Source organism: Leopardus geoffroyi, chromosome A2 (genome assembly GCF_018350155.1).
Source record: "Leopardus geoffroyi isolate Oge1 chromosome A2, O.geoffroyi_Oge1_pat1.0, whole genome shotgun sequence".
Lineage (NCBI taxonomy): Eukaryota > Metazoa > Chordata > Mammalia > Carnivora > Felidae > Leopardus > Leopardus geoffroyi.
This window is the reverse complement of record NC_059331.1, coordinates 164,610,427-164,629,992: the sequence shown is the minus strand read 5'-3', so window position 1 is coordinate 164,629,992 and position 19,566 is coordinate 164,610,427. Positions and strand designations below refer to the sequence as shown.

At 50.1% G+C, this 19,566-nt stretch overlaps 2 protein-coding genes across 3 annotated transcripts in view; one reads left to right on the top strand and one right to left on the bottom strand.

Annotated features, from left to right (window-relative positions):
- XRCC2 (X-ray repair cross complementing 2) overlaps positions 1 to 19,566 on the top strand; it is a 184,557-nt gene that overhangs the window by 159,407 nt on the left and 5,584 nt on the right. For both annotated transcript variants that reach the window (XR_006716663.1, XR_006716662.1), the window contains exon 3: positions 18,808 to 18,966. The gene's annotated coding sequence lies outside the window, so the exon portion shown is untranslated. The remainder of the gene's footprint in view (positions 1 to 18,807; positions 18,967 to 19,566) is intronic.
- On the bottom strand, positions 16,410 to 18,413 carry CCT8L2 (chaperonin containing TCP1 subunit 8 like 2). Its single transcript, XM_045496258.1, has one exon. It carries the CDS (start codon positions 18,129 to 18,131, stop codon positions 16,467 to 16,469), a length of 1,665 nt encoding a protein of 554 aa, XP_045352214.1. The 5' UTR covers positions 18,132 to 18,413; the 3' UTR covers positions 16,410 to 16,466.

The window sequence follows — 19,566 nt, the reverse complement described above, 5'->3', positions numbered from 1 at the left end:
AGATTCCTCCAGTGGCCAGATGTCTAGAATAAACGATTGCATTGAGCCCAGGGGAGCCAATGTATACCCTGTGTAAAGGGGGCAGCAACTAGTCAGCTATCTCAGCACATAACCAGACAAGAAACTAGCTATAATCTCAAGTCTCCCATTTTTGAAATCTTGGAAACTAAAAACTTCCTTAACATTGTCAGAGGCAAACAAACACATCTGCAGACCACTGGTTTGCAACCTCTAACTCAAGGCATATTTATTTCCCGTCCACAGGACCTTTTACCCCTTTTGGTTCAAGCTGAATTTCCAATCATATAGTCCAGGCTAAGCTGCCATGAGAATGTCTTTACCCTGGGGTAAAGCCACCCACCCTCCTCCCCAAAGGAAGTAAAGAGGTTGCCTGCTGTTTTCTTCTAGTCCAGGAAATGCAGTACCAACTGAGAAATAAAATTGTGCCAACACATGTTGGTAGAGAATTAGAAAAATCCTCCTGTAAGGAATTATACATGAAGTGTTTAGGGAAAACAGTAACTCCACTTATAAAGCTAATGAATTTCCCAAATCTATTCCAAGAGAATTTGCTAGCAAGGGATACAACAGAAGAGATAATTAAGGCAGAATGTTTCTAATTTTCATATTTGAAGAGAAGAGAAATGGAAGGATTTAGCTTTTTTATGAAATCAGAAGTTAAAAAGCGATGTGAAGCCTTGCATCAAAACACTCATGTTAAGAAACATTTTTGAGCCCTTTGTTAGATGAGTGAAAATATACCCCAAAGTAGCAAGATGATTTTTTTAGTATTGCACTTTGACTTTTAAAATCTCCATTTTTACTTATTAATGTAATATAATAGGTATAATGGCTAACTTCCAGCATGCAATTTTTGTGTGAGGATATGCAATTCAAGCTTGTGTTCTAAAAGTTGACTTTCTGTTATTAACAATCTTGTGGTTTATTAATTGCAGAAAAACATTTGTGGTTTTATTGTCTTTTTAGTGACTATTAATTAGCATTAAAAGGATAACAACAAAAAAAAAAAAACCCCACACCTTTCAGTGGGAAGTGACAACAAAACTTTGGAAATAAGGGAAGATAACTTTTTTTTATATCCCCAAAAAGGGCTAGAATCTTTTAACCCTGTTAGGTTGCCAACTGGTCAAAATAGAGAACTATGCCCTTTGGAAAATTAGCTAGGAGTGAGGAATTAGGTATAATAAAACCTATCAACGGTCTTTTGTTGTTTTGTTCAATTTAAATTTATATCAAAAAGTTGGACATCTATCCCAAACTTTTATTGATAATACTATATTACAGAGTAAAAACTATGGTACTTCAACAATTATAATCCTACAGCTAATTAACGAGTAAGTTCATATCTATGTTGAATTTAGAGAACAGTTTACTTTTTCATTTTCTCCAGTTTTTTCTTGATGACCATGTTACTCGTAAATGTAAAAAAATTACATCTCTACACTCTATACATAGACGATCTAGTATATTGTTTTCTTCTCCAAGTGGTAGCTAAAACGCATTTAAAGACTAGACTTTAAAAGGAAATAGACGTATTTTACTGATGAAATATGCCTTTGGTAAAGTAATAAAAATGAGCACAAGTTTTCCATTTAGACATATGCAAATGTTTAAGCACAATGCTTGCATGTATTTAAGAAATACGGCGTTTGTTTAAAGAAACATTTGAACGAAAAGGCAATGTTTTTATTTGTTCCATTCCATTGTAATGCTGCAAGGACACACTTCACATAATTACTATGGCAAGAATTTAAATTTTGCGTTCCAATTTTAGGGTTTTCAATCTACATTTTACCCTTCGATTTTATACAACCTAGGAGTAGAGGAGGGGAGTTGGGTCATTGTTACCTAAAACAATGCATCACCTAGTTCTGGGGGGAAATTAGCATAATTTGAATGGCCAAGTAGTAAAAATTAAACAAAGCATTACACTTACTGTCTATTCAATGCAAAAGTTTTAAGCACATTTGCATCGAGAAATAATGGAGAACAGGATCGAAACATTAACATAAGTATTGCTAATTAGAGAGTGTGCATCAACATCCATTTTGAAGACCTTAAAAAGGCGGATACAGCTCTATTAAGGATCCATATTGAAGAGAAATGGACGTATGGCCTAAGCAGAAGTGCAAGGGCATAAATCCCACATGATGATGTTGGAGCAGATTTATAATCCCCGGGACTTGTATAGTGCTGACTTCTAATTGAGGCTTTTATTTCATTGCATTCGCCTGGAAACAATTCGAGAACTACGTGTCGGAGCTCAAGCAGGGAGAAGCGTCTGAGTGACGACAAGGGCCGGCCGGCAGAGCCTCCCGCTCCACCCGCTACACCAGAGACACAAAGCGCCGCCCCGCCGCCCGGGGCCCGCGAGCCGCCTGCTCTCCTGCGGGGGCAGGTGACTGGGACGCACCGGCGCGGCGGGCCGCCCGGCTCTGCTCCGCGCACCTCGCCGCCGCGGGGCCGGGCCTCGGCCCCGACCGCCCCGTGCTGCGGCCCGCGGGATCCCTCCGCCGCCCGCGGCTCCTTCCGCGCCAAGTAGTGCGCCGGCAGCCGGCTTCCGCGAACGCGGGGACTGGGCCACCGTTCCCCCACGAACGAGCGGCGCCGTGGGGAGTTCGCAACTTTGCAGGGCTGCTCGGGAGGGCCCTGTTTTCAACTGCGGAGCCGCGGTGGGCCCGGCTGTCTCAGGGAGAGCCCGTGCGGACGAGCGCCTGGGAGCAGAAAAACGAGCGGCCGCCGCAGGGCCGGGGAGGCAGGTGTCCCGGCGCCCGCCCCGCCCCCACCGCCGGCAGGAAGAGGAAGCAGCCGGGCCGGCCCGCGGGCCACCCGCTGGGCCGCGCAGGGCGGGGGCGCCCTGGCTCGGGGAGGCGCGTGACCTAGTTCGCCCCAAAGTGGATTTGACAGGTTGTCAGCCAGGCTCCCCGCCCCCACCGCCTTCCGGGTCCCTCTCCCCAGGCGGCGGCCAGGACGGCCGCCCGCGCTCCCCGGCTCAGCCTCCTATTGGCCCTTTCGCAGCCTGGCGCCCCGCCCCCGGTCCAGCTCGTACTCCCATTGGCCTCGAGCCTCCCGGCGCCCCGCCCCTGCCTTTGACTCCCCTTCCCCATTGGCCTCGAGCTGCCTGGCGCCCCGCCCCGTCCCGGCTCGCCCTCCCATTGGCCTCCGGCCCGGTGCCCACCCTCTCCGCGGCCCCTCCTGAGCAGCTCCGCCCGGCTGGCGTCTCAGCGCGAGGTCTCTGCCGGGTCCTTCGTGGCCGGCGTCGTCCCGAGTTCTGTTCCGGTCCCTCGCCACTTCGCTGCCAGCATTCCCCGTCTCCCCTCCGCGTCGCCCGCCGCCCCGGGAGCCGAGCTCCGCGGCGCGCTCGCTGCCCTCCTGCGCCTGCCCCCAGCGCTCGGCGCCCTGCGCTGCCCGCACGCTCGCCTCCTGCCCCTTTCCTCCTTTTTGCGTCACTCGCTTTTCCTTTCTCCCCGAGTAGGAGGCCGAAAACGCCTTCCCGGCTTTCCTCCCGGGGCCCATCTGTCGGGTCGTCCGGGCGCGTCCCTCTCCCCGCCCCACGCCTCCATTCCGCCCGCCCCCGGACTCGGCCGCGGGGACACACGTCCCCGCGCTGCTGGGCGGAGGGCTGGCGCAAACGCGGTAAATATCAGCACGAAGATGGTTATTGCTCTGAGTTTGTGAAACGGAAAATGAGCTGGAACCCCCAGATCGACCCAGACCCAGGCTCGAGATTGAGTTCTTATAAAGGGCAGAGTGAGGCTGCAGCGACAAGAGTTGGTTAGCCCGACAGCATAATTGGTTTTTCCGGGCGGGGAGGGCTACATCGATCGTTCATGCAGTGGTCTTCTGACAGTTTAAATTCTGGGTTTCCTCCAAAATTTGTGCAAGTTTTGTAAATGGCCGCTTTTGATTGTAAGGATAAATTGATAATGCTGAGATTTGGAGCTAATCGCCACACAAGTCTTTCGGCTTCAAACCCTTGATTATTCAAACGAGGGAACTCCAGTAGCTTTCCTGAGGTCATTAAATTGGGAGATTTCAAACTCAACCTGGGGTCAAACCCCAGAGGTCCATTGGGCGAATCCACCATGGCTCATGAATATATGCAGAAGAATGGCGGCAGACTGGTATTTCCAGCTGCATTGGCACCTTACAAAGCCCCCATCACGCCTTCCGAGGCCTTGCCTCATAGGATCCTGGCCTCCTCTCCAGTGTCAGCTCACCACACTCCAGGCACACTGACCACCTTTTCTGCCAAGCACTTTTTGCCACAGGGCCTTTGCACTTGTTTCCTGACCTGTCTGGATCAGCTTTTCTTCAGATTTCTATGGCTTAGCTCAAGTGTCACCTTGGGCAGGCATTTCTGACAGTATCTAAAGTAGGACTCCTCCTGCCTGACCAAGTACATTTTATCATATCACCCTGTTAATTCCTTCAGAGCAGGAGCACAGTTTGAACTCATCTTGTTTGTTTACTTGTTACGGTCTGTTTCCCTTCATCTCCCCTCCCCCATTAAGATGTGAGCACACCTTCCCGGCAGAAGGTATTCATCCATAAATCTTTGATGAATAAATGAATTGTATGTTTTCTGTGATCCAATGGGCTAACCGAACTGTCCGTGTCTGATTCTGCCAAAATAGCTATTCCGTTTGTAAATGTTTTGTGTTTCGTTAATTTGTGTGCTTTATTTCTGGCTATTGTTTCACAAGAAGACTGAGTTGCCCCAAGGCTACCTTTTTGCCCACCTCTTTTCCAGCGGTTCAAACAAGTCCTCCCTGCCTTGTCCTCACCCTGACCCCAGGTAGGCAGGAACTTGGCAGGCAACGCCTTCTTCCTTCAGGGCAGTCTCAGAGGCTCTCTGCTTGATGGAAGGGTAGGGTGGGGGAAGGGAAAGGTTTCTGGTTCTGTGTTAACCTTCATGCTCAGCTCGGGCCCTGTCATCTTTCTGTCTTAGGCTGGAAAGACGAAAGAAGGAAGCTTCTTCTAGTTTCCCCTTCCTCCCCTTCAAACACTTCTGGGGTCAGCTCAGCAGCTAGAACTCTGATTTTTCTCAAGAATCTTTGCACCGGGGCGCATTCTCTACTTGCTGAGGCCAGGAGAACCCTGGGTCAGTTGGTGGAAAGTTGAAATCTAATCCTCACCTCCCCAAACAGGCAGTGTGAGCCTGGCAAAGTCTAGTAACTCTGAGTCTCAATGACCTCATCTGTCTTTGGCTATGTTGATTGTTCATTGTTAGGGACCTAGACGTTTCATGGATTTTCGCTGCTAAAAACTATTGGCCCAAACAAGAATCCTGTGGCTTTTCCCCCTTGGGGCCACAGAGAGGCTGCCAGGAGCAATAAAGACAGTGCTTCCTGATTTATATCCGGTAGGAGAGAGTACACCTACATCCCTGATCCAGGCCAGATTCCACCAGTTCACCCCGGTTGGACCTTTTGGGCCTGGGCCCGGGCCCGGCCCTAGACCAGGGACTGTCATCTGGAGCACAGAAAATGTTGATCAGATTAAGCCAATCACGAGTCCATTCTCAGAGCAGGGGTAGTGTCCGCTCCTGATAAGTGTGTGTGGAAGCCAAACCTAAATACTTCCAGGCGGGCAGGAGAGGGAGCTGAGCAGGTATTTCCCAGGTCATCAGCACAGGGCATGGCAGACGGGGACGGCTAGTAAACGTCGGCCAGCTCTGTCGTCAGCAAAGAGAACACAGCATGGGAGAATTAGCCTGGCACCGAAGGGCATCCATCTCACACCCACTAACTGTGCAGTATCAGACAAAGTATGAAAATCCTACCATTTCCAAAGGAGAAGAGGACTCACAGGTCATAGGGTTCGAGTCTTCATTGGACAGACTTGGAAATCGACACCCACAGAGACCGGTCTGTGTCTCGGTTTCTTCTTCGTGAAGATGATACGAGTCCCGTCTACAGTCACGGTCATCATGTGGATCAAATGAGGCAATGTTTTTAGAAAAGGTTTGAGAAAGTAACAAAAAATGCTATGCTTCTGCAAGGCATTTTGCTTTAATTATTATTAATGCAGTAATAAAGCCTTACTAAAAAGAGAAAGGTCTCTAGGATAAGCTTCACTGACTCCCGGAAATGAAGCATAACACTTGGGAAAGAGGAAAGTGGGGCGGGGGTGCTTGCACCCGCTTGTTTGGTAGTTGGGAAGGTGTCGGGCTGCAGTTCAGGTGTGGCCTGAGCTGTGCCCATTAGGGAGTGGTGTGGGGAGCGGCTCTTAGGTGGAGGGTGTGGTAGCTGGTTATAAATTAAAGTTCTCCTTCCTTGAGTGACTTTTGAGAAGAGGAGAGTCCCTGCGCTTGGGAGGACAAATCTAGTGCAAGGAAGAGGCAATCCGTCTCCGAGTAATCTTGTGTTTATGACCTACCGTCCTGTTAGTTCAGATCCTCTGCAAAGTAGATGCCAAAGACAGGATTGTCATGCAAGAGATTTATGGGAGGAAGAAAGGGGAGAGAGTTGGAGTAGGCAGGGAGATCTGGCCCCTGGGCAGGGAGATAGAGGGGGCTGGGTGGGTAGGAAGTTCTCAGCAGTGTAGCTCAGAGATGGTTTTGGCCGGGCTGACCAGAGTGCTGGAGCCCACCTTCCCTTCCCAAGATTGCGGTGCTGGATTCCAAGACCAGTGACTGAGGGGCTCTGCCAGTCACCCTCCCTGCAGCAGGAGATGAGTGGGGTATTTTTACAGTCCCATACTAGCCAAGATTGCCTGCTTGAGACTCCTCGCCTGTTGACCAAGCGGAAATCTTGTTTCTGGGTAGTTCTCTTCTTTTCTTTACTTTTTTTTTTTTTTAAGACATTTTTAAGTAATGTCTATACCCAATGGTTCAGTTGGAACTCACAACCCTATGATCAAGGGTCACATGCGCCAGGACTGAGCCAGCCAGGCACCCCTGGGTAACTCTTAATCCTGGGTTGGTGTTTAATATAAATGTTCATATTGCAATAGGAAATCCAACTGTACCCCCACTATGACTTGAAACAAATAATTTACTTCCAGGACTCTCCACAGTCTACTATGCAGAATGAGAGAAATGTCTAACTGGCAGCACTTCCAGAAACCCATTGTTGGGGTGAGTCCAAAATATGAGTTTGTGAGGGTTCAGTAGACAAAAGAAGAGGGGAAAGTTCGTGAAAGTAAAAAGCTGAAGAGATCTGTGAAAAGATCTCTCTTCCACAGAGTGAAAAAAAAATGGAAGAAATGTAATTTATGAAAAGGAAATACAGATTTGGGGCACAAAATGGGGAATTATTTTCGTGAACCGGCCAGGAAAAATGAACGCGTCCAAGAGGTAAAAGGAGGAGGCAGTACGTGCACTCCAAGGACCCACAGACAGGCAGTGGGCCTCAAGATGGCGGCCGGCCATTTCCGGTGTTTCCTTCCGTTCTGCGCGGACGGCGCATGCGCGAGACTGGTGGCGGCCTCGCGTGCTGACCTGTGCGGCGGGCGGCTCGGGCCTCGAGGAGGGAGAGGACCCCGGGCTGAGGCCTGCGGGCGGCCGTGTGAAAGCTTGGCGTGACTCCACGCAAACTCCTGCACAAGCAGCCTCGCCCCGGACACGCGGGCTTCCGTGGCCTGTTCGTGGAACCGTGGGAGTTGACCCGGGCCACAGTCACCGGGCGGCGCGTTTGAGGAAATGGCGAGAGGCGTGTGGAAGAAGCTGCAGGAACACTTTGCCCCAGGCGTCCCCACCCAAGCTCGGTCCGGAGGGTCGCCGGTAAATAAAACTGTCCTGATTTCCTCCTCAAGAAGAGGAGGAGGAAGAGGAAGAGGAAGAATACATGGAATAAAAGGCAACGAAGATTAATCACTCACTGTAATGAGAACCAAGAGACGTCGATGGAAAAGTAGAAACCACCCACATAGAAATAAAGAAGTGGGTGAGGGGGTACATGAAATTAACCATAAAAAAAACCAGCGCACAGAAAATAAAGGGGCAGCAAAGCGGTTATACCAAGTGAGTTTGTCATATAACAGAAAATGAAGTACATTGTAATAAAAAGGAAAAGAATATTTTCTCAGACCGTGTTTATTACCTTAGCATTTCCATATTGTAAATCGTTAACGATATTCTCATTTGTAGGGTCTATCACGTCATAGGGCAACATAACAAATGTGTGCAAAAACAGAAAAGCTTGTGAGGAGAGCATAAGCACACCAATCTCCATGGATGTTACCTTTATGCTGTGATGCTGGACGTCTGAATCAGGACTTTAAATTTCCATAAAGAACTCCTACAACTCAATAGCGCCCGGAAAAATTGGATTAAAAAGTGAGCGGGCCTGAATAGACATTTTTCCGATAAGTACATACAAAGGTCTGCAATATCACTAATCATCAGGGGAATACAAATCAAAACCATAATGATGGGGGGCCTGGTGGCTCAGTTGGTTAAACCTCCGACTTCAGCTCAGGTCATGATCTCACAGTTTGTGAGTTCCAGCCCCGCGTCGGGCTCTGCACTGACAGCTCGGAGCCTGGAGCCTGCTCCGGATTCTGTGTCTCCCTCTCTCTCTGCCCCTCCCCTGCTCATGCTCTCTCTGTGTCTCAAAAATAAATAAAAACATTGAAGAAAAAAAAAAAAAACCACAATGAGATATCACCTCACAGCTGTTAGAATGGCTATGATCAGAGAGACAATAACAAGTGTTGACGAGGATGCGGAGGAAAGGAAAGCTTTGTGCATTGTTGGTGGGAATGCAAGCTGGTGCAACCACTCCGGAAAACAGAATGAAGATTTCTCAAAAAATTCAAAATGGAACTACCATGTGGTTCAGCAATACCACTTCTGAGTATACACCAGAAGGAAATCAAGTCACCCTCTCAAAAAGCTACCTACACCCCCATGTTCATTGCCGCATTATATACAGTGACTGAGATATAAAAACAACCTAAGTCCATTGATGGATGAATGGATAAAGAATATGTAATATGTATAGTCTTAAAAAGTAATAAAAATATATAGAATGGGATATTATTCAGCCATAAAATAGAAAATTCTACCATTTGCAACAATTTGATGTACCCTGAGAGCCTTATGCTAAGTGAAGTAAGTCAGACAGGAAGACAAATACCGCGTGATCTCACTTATATGTGGATTCTAAAAAACAAAAAACAGGGGCGCCTGGGTGGCTCAGTCAGTTAGGCGTCTCGATTTCAGCTCAAGTCATGATCTGATGGTTCTTGGGATCGAACCTGGTTTCAGGGTCCACGCTGACAACACTGAGCCTGCTTGGGATCCTCTCCCTCCCTCCCTCTCTCTCTCTGCCCCTCCCCTGCTTGCACACACGCATGTGTGTGCCCTCTGTCTCAAAATAAATAAATAAACCAAAACCAAAACAAACATGAACTCATAGATATAGAGAACAGACTGGTGGTTGCCAGAAGCAGGGAATGGAGGGATGAGTGGAGGGGGTCGAAGGTTACAAATTTCCGGTTAGAAATACATCCTGGGGGTGTAATGTACAGCATGTTCAGTTAGTAATACTATAAAATACTATCGTGTTTTTGAAAGTTGCTGAGCGAGTAGATCTTAAAAGTTCTAATCATAAGAAAAAACTTGTCACTGTGAGGTGATGCGTGTTAACTAAACTTATTGCAGTAAGCATTTCTATCATACATAGATAGCTAGATATAGACTTATAATTTTGTGTTGTGTACCTAAACTGGATACAATGTTATATGTCAACTACATCTGCATTAACAACAACAAAAAACCTTTAAATTTCAATAACTGAGTATATTTTGAAATGTTTTCTATTTAGTTTCAGGAACTAAGGCATGTGCAGATTCTTCTCAAATTAAAATCTGATGTAAAAAAAAAAAAAAACATCACAAGCTCAGACAGTTGAGCGTCCCACTCTTGATCTCAGCTCAGGTCTTAATCTGAGGGTCGTGAGTTCAAGCCCCACACTGGGCTCCACGCTAAGCATGAAGCCTACTTACAACAAACAAACAAATCACAAGCAATTTTGGAAACGATATTGCAATAGATTATTATACCTTCTATAAACAAATCCATTAATAAAACTGAAATAAGTGTTTAGTCAAAACAAATGCAGGAATGAAGTGTGAAGCTTGTAATATTTCGCATCTACGCAGAGAAGACCGAGATTGGCGGGACAGATCGCATCTCTTCTGGAGGGGAAAACTTGTCCAGAGCTTAGTTGCCTCCCAAGGGGGTAAGTTCCAGGAAGCAGCCAGACTGGGGGCCTCGGGAATGCTGAGGTTCTGAAGTCTGGGCACAGAAGTCAGAACACGCAGGTGTTAAGATGTTTAAAAAGATTAATGATGATCTGGATATGAAAACGTGTTTCACTGTGAGTTCCGTACAGTATAGAAAGGCTATCTTCCCTAAACTCCCTGGGATCTACTTTTCCTTTCTTCTTTTTTTGATGTTTATTTATTTATCTTGAGAGAAAGAGAGAGTGAGCAAGCCAGGGAGGAGCAGAGAGAGAGTGAGAGAAAGAATCCTAAGCAGGCTCCACACTCAGCACAGAGCCTGACTTGGGGCTCGATTTCACGACCACGAGACCATGACCTGAGCCAATATCAAGAGTTGGACACCCAATCGACTGAGCCGCCCAGGCACCCCGGGGTCGTTTTTCCTCTCTGATGCCTTCAGTGAGTTCAAAGAAAACTTGTAGAGAGCCATTTTTTAAAACAACTTGGGTCGTGAATAAAACCGCATCTTGAATTGGCGCTGCCTTAGAGAAAGATTACCATTGTTTCGCCGATCAGCATCTAGCCTGTCTTACTTAGCTCTGTAATAACCGACGTCACGCTCCCTCGGTGAGGCGAGCAGGACAGTGTCTGAATTCCTTACGCAGTCTACGTCTGTACAGTTTGAATTTTCAAGCCCTGAACTCTGTGTACAGACCTCATGATCTCTAGAGGTCATGATCTCACGGTTTGTGGGATCGAGCCCCACGCCGGGCTCTGCGCTGAGTGCAGAACCTGCTGGGGTTCTCTCTCTCCCTCTCTCTCACAATAAATACATAAACTTTAAAAAAGGAGGGGCGCCTGGGTGGCGCAGTCGGTTAAGCGTCCGACTTCAGCCAGGTCACGATCTCGCGGTCCGGGAGTTCGAGCCCCGCGTCGGGCTCTGGGCTGATGGCTCAGAGCCTGGAGCCTGTTTCCGATTCTGTGTGTCCCTCTCTCTCTGCCCCTCCCCCGTTCATGCTCTGTCTCTCTCTGTCCCAAAAATAAATAAACGTTGAAAAAAAAATTAAAAAAAAAAAAAAAAAAAAAAGGAAAAGAACCCCTGGGAGGTGAGCCCCTCAGACACCTTGCCAGTATTTCCCTCATTCCCACCAAGCCTCTTCTTGTCCCTCCCCATTTAGGAAGGGATCTTTAGTGTGTGTGGAGTGGGGGGGGGGAGAAGAGGGTTGATGTTGTGGGAGAAAAGTTAGCTCAGCTACTCTTGGAACCGCAGAGATTCTAAGATATGTGTCTCCTGCAGGTTTCGACATTTTAGTGCCACAGGGACACCTTGCCCCAGAGTAGTTACCTTAACGAGGTAACTGCTATTGAGGGGGAGTTTTCTTTCTTTTTTTTATTCTTTTATTTTTTTTTTAATGTTTATTTATTTTGGAGAGAGAGAGAGACAGACCGCGAGCGGGGGAGGGGCAGAGAGAGAGGGAGACCCAGAATCCGAAGCTGTCAGCACAGAGCCCGACGCGGGGCTCGAACTCACAGACTGTGAGATCATGCCATGAGCCAACTGAGCCACCCAGGAGTTTTCAGCACGTCTCGGCAGGAAGTAGCCCAGCAGTTAGCACTTAATGTCACTCACAGTCCTCCTGTTCCCGGGGAAGCATCACCCACAGTAGGTCCCGGTTCCAGAAGGGCTCCAGCAGAGATGGGAGTGGCCTGGGGTGGGAATACTAACATCAGCCCAGCTGACAGCATCCCAGCAAATCTTCTCAAAACTAGTTTTGCTTATTTACGAACGAAATTGTTGGGTCCCTGAGGCTTCATACCCTCTTTTCTTCCCATTCGGATGTCCCCAGTTTGGGGGTTCTTTTTCTTTTTTATCTTAGCTTTCTCTCTCTCTCTCTCTCTCTCTCTCTCTCTCTCTTTCTCGGCCTCTGCACTAAAGGAACCTGAAACGTGTAGGCCTAGAAAGTAGAGCTCCTGTCATAAGGAGGTCTCTTCAGACGGGACTCTTGGGGAAAGGTTCACACAGACAAAGGATGGAAACAAACTATTGATGATGCTTTCTTGTTTTCATCTTCTTTCCACAGTTTGGAACCAATGACTCCCCCCACCCCCCTTTGGGACTCCAATATTTCCGTGGGTCCCAATCTTGGGTCTAGTGCCCAAACGGATGGAACCCTTCCCGTGGCTCAGCCCCAGCCTCTATCCCCTGAGCCAGACACTTCTCTCTCTCATTCCCCGGGACTCCGAAGTTCTCATTTTCTTCCCTATGTTCTCCGGATCTTGTTTCTTTGCTCTCCGTTGGCCAGATCATCTCAGAGGCCCATTAAATAGCGTCGCTAAGCTGGAAGGGATTGGGGACAGAACAGTGAAGTCCACCAGCAGCAAGGTCCATAAAGCATGTGCTGTAGGAAGTGTCGTTTCTGAAACCCGGCTGCTCCTGGAATTTAGGAGAAGCACATCTTGGAAGAGAAACGCGTAGCCCACTCTGTGGGCCTTTGGAGAACTGAACACCTTCCGTCCTGTAACCTTGGAAGCAGGATCTGGACCCGGTAAAACTGAGGCAAGTGCTGGTGAACTTCTCCACAGCCAGCAGGAGAAAAGAAACAACTACTGTCTGAGTCATATATTTTAACACTTCAACAGAATGCTTGGTGATATTAAGAGGTTACGCTAAGCATAATCAAGCTAGGGCTAATTGGGATTATTGCCTAAATCGGTGCATCCCAAACTTTAATATGTACCCCATCACTTGGGGATCATGTTAAGGTGCAGATTCTGTCATAGTAGGTCTGGGGGGTAGGGCTGAGGTCCCACATCCGTGAATTGGTGGCACGCTTCTGAGTGGTGATGCCATCGCTGGTTCAGGGGTCACGCTTTGAGTAGCAAGAGCTTAGAAGGCAGGCTGGAGGGAAGGAGATGTCCTCAACGGAAGCTACGAGAAACTCTGTCCCCAAGCACTTTGGGCTTGTAGTGAACTCCTCATGCTGGCCCTCTTCCTGAGCCCAGGCTGCTATCTGCCCACACCGGTCACCTTCACTGTCACACGACATTCGCCTCCCTTCCGGGGCTGCTAATGCTTTTTCGAGAAGGGGAGAGCTACTTTGGCTGCCTCAAGGAGATTGATCTGAGGGTCACTTGGCAGCTCACAGCATTGAAGAGCCTCCCAGCCAGTCTTGGGATAGATGGGAATAGATAGATGTGATTCAGAGGCCTCAGCTCACAAGCTCCAGGACCCTCGGGCACATCCCATAAGATGCCTGAATTCTCTTTCTCCTCAACTTCCAAGTCTGGAGCAGGCGTTTTTGCCTTCAAAGTTCTCAGTGTATGCCAGTTGAATTTGTCTGCCATACCTTTCTTTGTCCCTTGTAAGGGTATCCTTGATTTTTTTTTTTTTTAACTGGGGCACCTGGGTGGCTCAGTCGGTTAAGCATCCAGCTTTGGCTCAGGTCATGGTCTTGAGGTTCATGCGTTCATGCCCCACATCAGGCTCTCTGCTGTCAACCTGGAGCCTGATTCAGATCGTCTGTCTCCCTCTCTCTCTGCCCCTCCCCTGCTCGCATGCTCTATCTCAAAAATAAACATTAAAAAAAAATAAACTTTTTATTTATTTGGAAAGAGAGAGAGAGTGCACGTGGGTGAGGGGCAGAGAGGGAGGGAGAGAGTCCCAAGCGGGCTCTGTCTGCACCATCAGCGTGGAGCCTGATGCAGGGCTCAAACTCACAAACCATGAGATCATGACCCGAGCCGAAGTCAGAACGCTTAACTGACTGAGCCACCCAGACGCCCATCCTTGATAGTTTTAAGTTGCATTTACATATATATAATTGTGTGTGTGTGTGTGTGTGTGTGTGTGTGTGTGTCCAGGGGCAAAGGAGCCGGTAATGTTGTAATATGATTTCTCCCCAAATAAATTATAAAAAAATCCATTGTATATCAAACTTGGGACTTTTAAAATACATGGTCTTACATTGTTTGGACTACACAAGTCTTGGATATATAACTGAAATGTTCTCTATGAGCAGGAGCCATTTTTAAAATGTATTTTAATAAAATAAGACTTTTTGTCAAATTTTAAGAACACACTGTAGGAGCACCTGAAGGGGCTCAGTTAGTTAAGTGTCCGATTTCGGCTCAGGTCATGGTCTCACGGTCCATGAGTTCGAGCCCCGTGTCGGGCTCTGGGCTGACGGCTTGGAGCCTGGAGCCTGTTTCAGATTCTGTGTCTCCCTCTCTCTCTGCCCCTTTCCTGTTCATGCTCTGTCTCTCTCTGTCTCAAAAATAAACATTGAAGAAAAACACATTGTAAATTTTCAAAAGGTCTTTTCAGACATACTTTCTTTGTAACCATAGGGGTTCTGTCTCTGAAAACATCACGGTAGAGGGATGTATGATTGAGGCAACAAAACAGCAAACCAGAGAATATGGACCTTCCCCTTCTATTTACTGCGTAACTCTGGCCAATGACTTTTTTCTGAAGTTCGGTTGTGTCTCCTGCAGCCGAGAGGTAATCAAGCTCCTTTCTCATAAGTTTGTTTTGATGATTAAATAAAATGTATACAAAGTGTGTTCGAACTGCTTTAAAAAAATTTGCTATTTCTATCATCGTCCCTGTTACGGGATTTGAGGCTGTGAGAGCAACATGGAACTTGACAAGGGCCAGGGAGAAATATGAAAGCACTTAGTTACATTCACTAAAATATAGCGACGGAGACACAACAAGGGAAGACACATCGAGGATGCTTTGTGTATCTTAAATGAGAAATAACGAGGATAGTTCTGTACATGGCCATGTTCCATTTTGTGCGCTCACAGCTTTTCAGGATTTCACTTCTTCCGAGCCTTAAGGAACCTTTGTGCATTTGTTTTGCTTCGTTGAGGCTAATATGCCCAGTAGAAGACATTTGTTTCTTTTTTTTTTTTTTTTTTAACATTTATTTATTTTTGAGACAGAGAGAGACACAGCATGAACCGGGGAGGGGCAGAGAGAGAGGGAGACACAGAATCAGAAACAGGCTCCAGGCTCTGAGCTGTCAGCACAGAGCCCGACGCGGGGCTCGAACTCACGGACCGCGAGATCGTGACCTGGCTGAAGTCGGACGCTCAACCGACTGCGCCACCCAGGCGCCCCAAGACATTTGTTTCTTGAGTTCTTGAGTCTGGATCTTTTTCCAGATGTTTCAAGCTCCCCCCCCCCCCCCCATGATGGTAAGAGATTGCAGCTTCCCATGACCTACACTTTGTCCCTAGGTTCTGCTTTTCTCCCAGAGGCAGAATAACTTGGATGGTTTAAGTAGAAAAGGCTTTGGGTGACGTGTGCTGCTCTGCTCCCAGCTCTGCTCAAACTCCCTCTTCAGCGCCCAGGGGTATCCCACCCTAGCCCTAGCCCTCCTGGGAACATGCTGCCGGCAGGTGTTCCCCAGGTCTCCCCTCCTCACAGCCTCAGTGCAGTTCTGAGGGACGTGTTCCTTTGTTATCTGTGCCAAGAATTTATTTTGCTTTATTTCTGCCTGCCGGTTCATTTTCCTTTCCCCTCCTCCTCCTCCTCCCCTTTGCCTTAACAGAACACCCCCTTCTCTTCCCAAATAATCACAACGGGAATGCACAGCCGCTCCTGTGAGCTGGAACTGCAGTCTAGATGGCTAACGTGACATCGAGACAGAAATTGACATATATGAGGATATTGTGGGGGGATAACTCCAACAGTTGGGAAGAGAGTCCTGCACTTTTTTTTTTTTTTTTTGCATTCCCAAAGCCAAGGTACTCCATTGAAAAAAAATTTTAATACAAGTAAATCCTGCTCTTATTGGAGGAAAGGAACAGAATATGATGGAGAGAAACAGGAAAATGAAAAAAGCCAAGAGTCTGAAAGGACATAAATCAATGAAAAGGACTTTTACCTTATGGTCCTTTATGTTGTTTTTGTCTGAAGAAACGAACTCTAACAGTACAAAACACGGAGGGAGGGGCGCCTGGGGGCGCAGTCGGGTAAGCGTCCGACTTCAGCCAGGTCACGATCTCGCGGTCCCTGAGTTCGAGCCTCGAGTGGGGCTCTGGGCTGATGGCTCAGAGCCTGGAGCCTGTTTCCGATTCTGTGTCTCCCTCTCTCTCTGCCCCTCCCCCGTTCATGCTGTGTCTCTCTCTGTCCCAAAAATAAATAAACGTTGAAAATAAAAACAAAAACAAAAAAAAAACACGGAGGGAATAAAACACGGCAAACATCCATTTCGGGGGTGACTGTGCCTTCCTTGGCGATCCCCATTTTATTGAGGATGTTACTACTCAATCGTTCCAAGGAGCTGATCTTTTACAGGAAATAGGCATCCCTTGGCCTTCTTGGGGACAGGATTCGAGTCCTGTTGATACGTGGCGCTTTGCTTGGCCACTACAATTTCGTCTACGCTCACGAGCTGCAGTGTCACATCAGCTACGGCCCGGAGTCCTCGGGCTTTGACTGTCAGGGTGTCCCACACCTCTTCCTGGGCCACGTTTATTATCCCTTCGACCCCCACTCCTACTAGGAAGTTGCCAGCCTGGTGAGCTCTGTTCATTTCTGCCATCACTTGGGAGACGGCTAAGCCTGCGTTCTCTGCCAAGGTTTCAGGAAGAGACCGAAGGGCCTGTGCAAATGCCAGGAAGGCAGGACCATTAGGCCCTTCCAGTTGGCTTCCTTTTTCTGAGAGCATTTTCGCCAGAGCCATCTCTGTGGCCCCAGCTCCCGGAAGCAGCCTGGGATCCCGGCACAGCTGGAAGTAGGCATCGATGCCATGGTAGGCAGCCTGCTCCGCGCCCTGCAGCCCCTCGGCTGTGGCCCCGCTGAGGACCAAGGTAACGGCAGGGGTGCCCGGACATTCCCACTCAAACACCACGGCCAAACCTTCCCCCAGCTTCTGCTGGTAGACCCTCCGGCACTTCCCTGGCTTCGGGGGAGGAAGCAGGTGACACATCAAAGGTGTGCCCAGCACCTCACTCAAGTAAACCATATCCCTCCGGGACCTGGCTCGAATCACCATGATGTTGTGCTTGTCAGCCTGCGTCAGGGCATTCTCATCGATGTCCCCCCATGCCACCGCCACGTTAATGCACGCGCTGGCCAGCTGGGCCACCTGCTTTTCTATCAACCGCTCACTTCCTTTCCTGAAGGTGGCCAGGTCAGCAGGGCCGGAGAGCCGGGCCGTGGCCGGTGCATTTGGACTGGCGGGACCAAAGCCGCAAACAAAGAGAGCCACTCTGGCGCCGCCGGGCACCGCGGTCACCTGCCCGCAGGGCTCGGCGCACAAGGCCAGCCCCGGGAGCAGGCACGAGTCCTCCAGCCTCCCCCCTCGGAGGGTGCACACGCCCACGCGCTCGCGTCGGAAGCCGCCGTCCAGCTCCTTGGTGGCCCAGCACGCGTGGGCCACCAGCTTGGTCAAGCAGTCGGCCCGGGACACGGCGTGGGTGTTCACCACCGAGTAGAGGGCCCCAAATGGATCCTCCAGAGGCCCCAGGGAGCGGATGGCCAGGGAGGGCAGCAGGGCCAGGGTCTCCGCGGTGGCCGCGGCGTAGGCCTCGCGCAGCTGGGAGCGGGCCAGGCCGGCGCGCAGCAGGTGCTCGGCCTGCAGGAGCAGCGCTTCCGCCAGCAGGACCACGAAGGCCGCGCCGTCGCCGCTGCTCTCCGCCTGCGTGTGGGCCGCCTCGCGCAGGAGCCGCGCCGCGGGGTGCTCCAGCTCCAGCGCGCGCAGGATGGCCGCGGCGTAGCCCGTCAGCACGGTGGTTCCTCCGGCGGTGACCAGGAGCTTCTGCCGGCCGTGGGGGCCGTAGCAAGGCCGGATGACCCTGGCCAGGGTCTGCGCCGCCGGCAAGCTGCGGAGCAGGTGCCTCCCCTGCGCCCGCGGGCTCCCGGCGCGCCGCCTCGGCCCCGGCCGCTCCGGCAGCCGGGCCCCCGCTGCGGTCCTGCTGGCCATCGGCCGCCGAGCCGGGCCGCGGGGACGCTCCAGGCGCGGCGGCGGGGGCGTCCGGGAAGCCGATCTCGGACACCTCTCGAGGGGGTGGGGGTGGGGGGTGGGGGGGGAAAGGACCCGGAGGCCCGTCCGCCGGTGCGCGGGGAAGCAGGCGCGCCACGGTCAGGTGCGGCGACGGTCGGCGCAGAGCTCAGCCCTCAACCACTCCCCCAGCTTGATCTGCGAGGCGGCTCCCCACGTCTGACGCGTGGCAGCCGAAGCGGGTATTACCCTGATGGAGTCACAGAGTGGCACGGGGCACCCGGGGCAGAGAATGAGGTCACAGAAGGATGCCTCGAGTTTGGGAGGCCCCGGGGGCAGGCGGGAGTCAGACCAGGTCACCCGGCAGAGGAGGGACTCCCGGATGCGCCAGGGCCCGGGGCTTCGTTGGAACTTTGGAGGCGGCGGAGGGGAGAGCAGGTGAAAATCCCCACCCACTTCCAATTCCAGACGGAGCTGGGGCTCCTGTGAGGTTTGTTGCAGGCTTCGAGAGGGAAACAGTGTTTCGCTTCGCTTCGCTTCCTTGTGCGGGACCGTGTAACACTAGCTCGGTTTTACTGTCCGCCTCTGCCTCTGTGGCCACCTTATCCCTCTGTGCCGTCCGGCAGGTTCCTAACGGTGTCTACGGTCTGTCTTTCAGGTGGCAGGTGTGTGATGTCCTCCTTCCCATGAGAATGATGTCACCGAGCTGGCAAAGGCGGGTCCACACAAGGGAGGCAAAGACGCTGACAACCTACAGGCAAACTGGGGAAATGTTTGCAGCTGAGTGAAAGTGACCAGCCTCCCAGAGGCGAGGAAGGTAGAATATTGCAGGGGGCGAATGTAAGGCGCCCCCCCCCCCCCCCCCCGCGACCCTCAGCCCTTAGAATTGCAGTTCCTCCCTGCCAGTAGCTCTCTTTCCCTTGCTCCCTCACTCCCTCCTTTCCTCAAATGGAGCCTGCTGGGGTAATGCTTGCACCCTTTTCGGTTTAATAAGTATTTATCGAGGGGCACCTGGGTGGCTCAGTCGGTTGAGCCTCCGACTCTTGATATTGGCTCAGGTCATGATCCCAGGGTTGTGAGATCGAGCCCCGCATCGGGCTCTGTGCTGAGCAGGGAGCCCGCGTGGAATTCTCTCTCTCTCTCTCTCTCTCTCTCTCTCTGCCCCTCCCGCTTTCTGTCTCTGTCTCTCTCTCAAAATAAATAAACATTAAAAAATAAATGTTTAGTGAGCACCCAGTGTGTTCATTGGAATGCGAACTCTAAGGGACACCGAGGGAGGGGAAGAGATTTGCACCAAAGGAACGCAACTTCCATAGGCATTAGGCAGAGCAGCAACTGGAAGTGATGATGATGAAGATTATTAAGATGAGGGGAAAGAGAATCATTCCATTCACTTTCACTGGGAAAACCCCTTTTA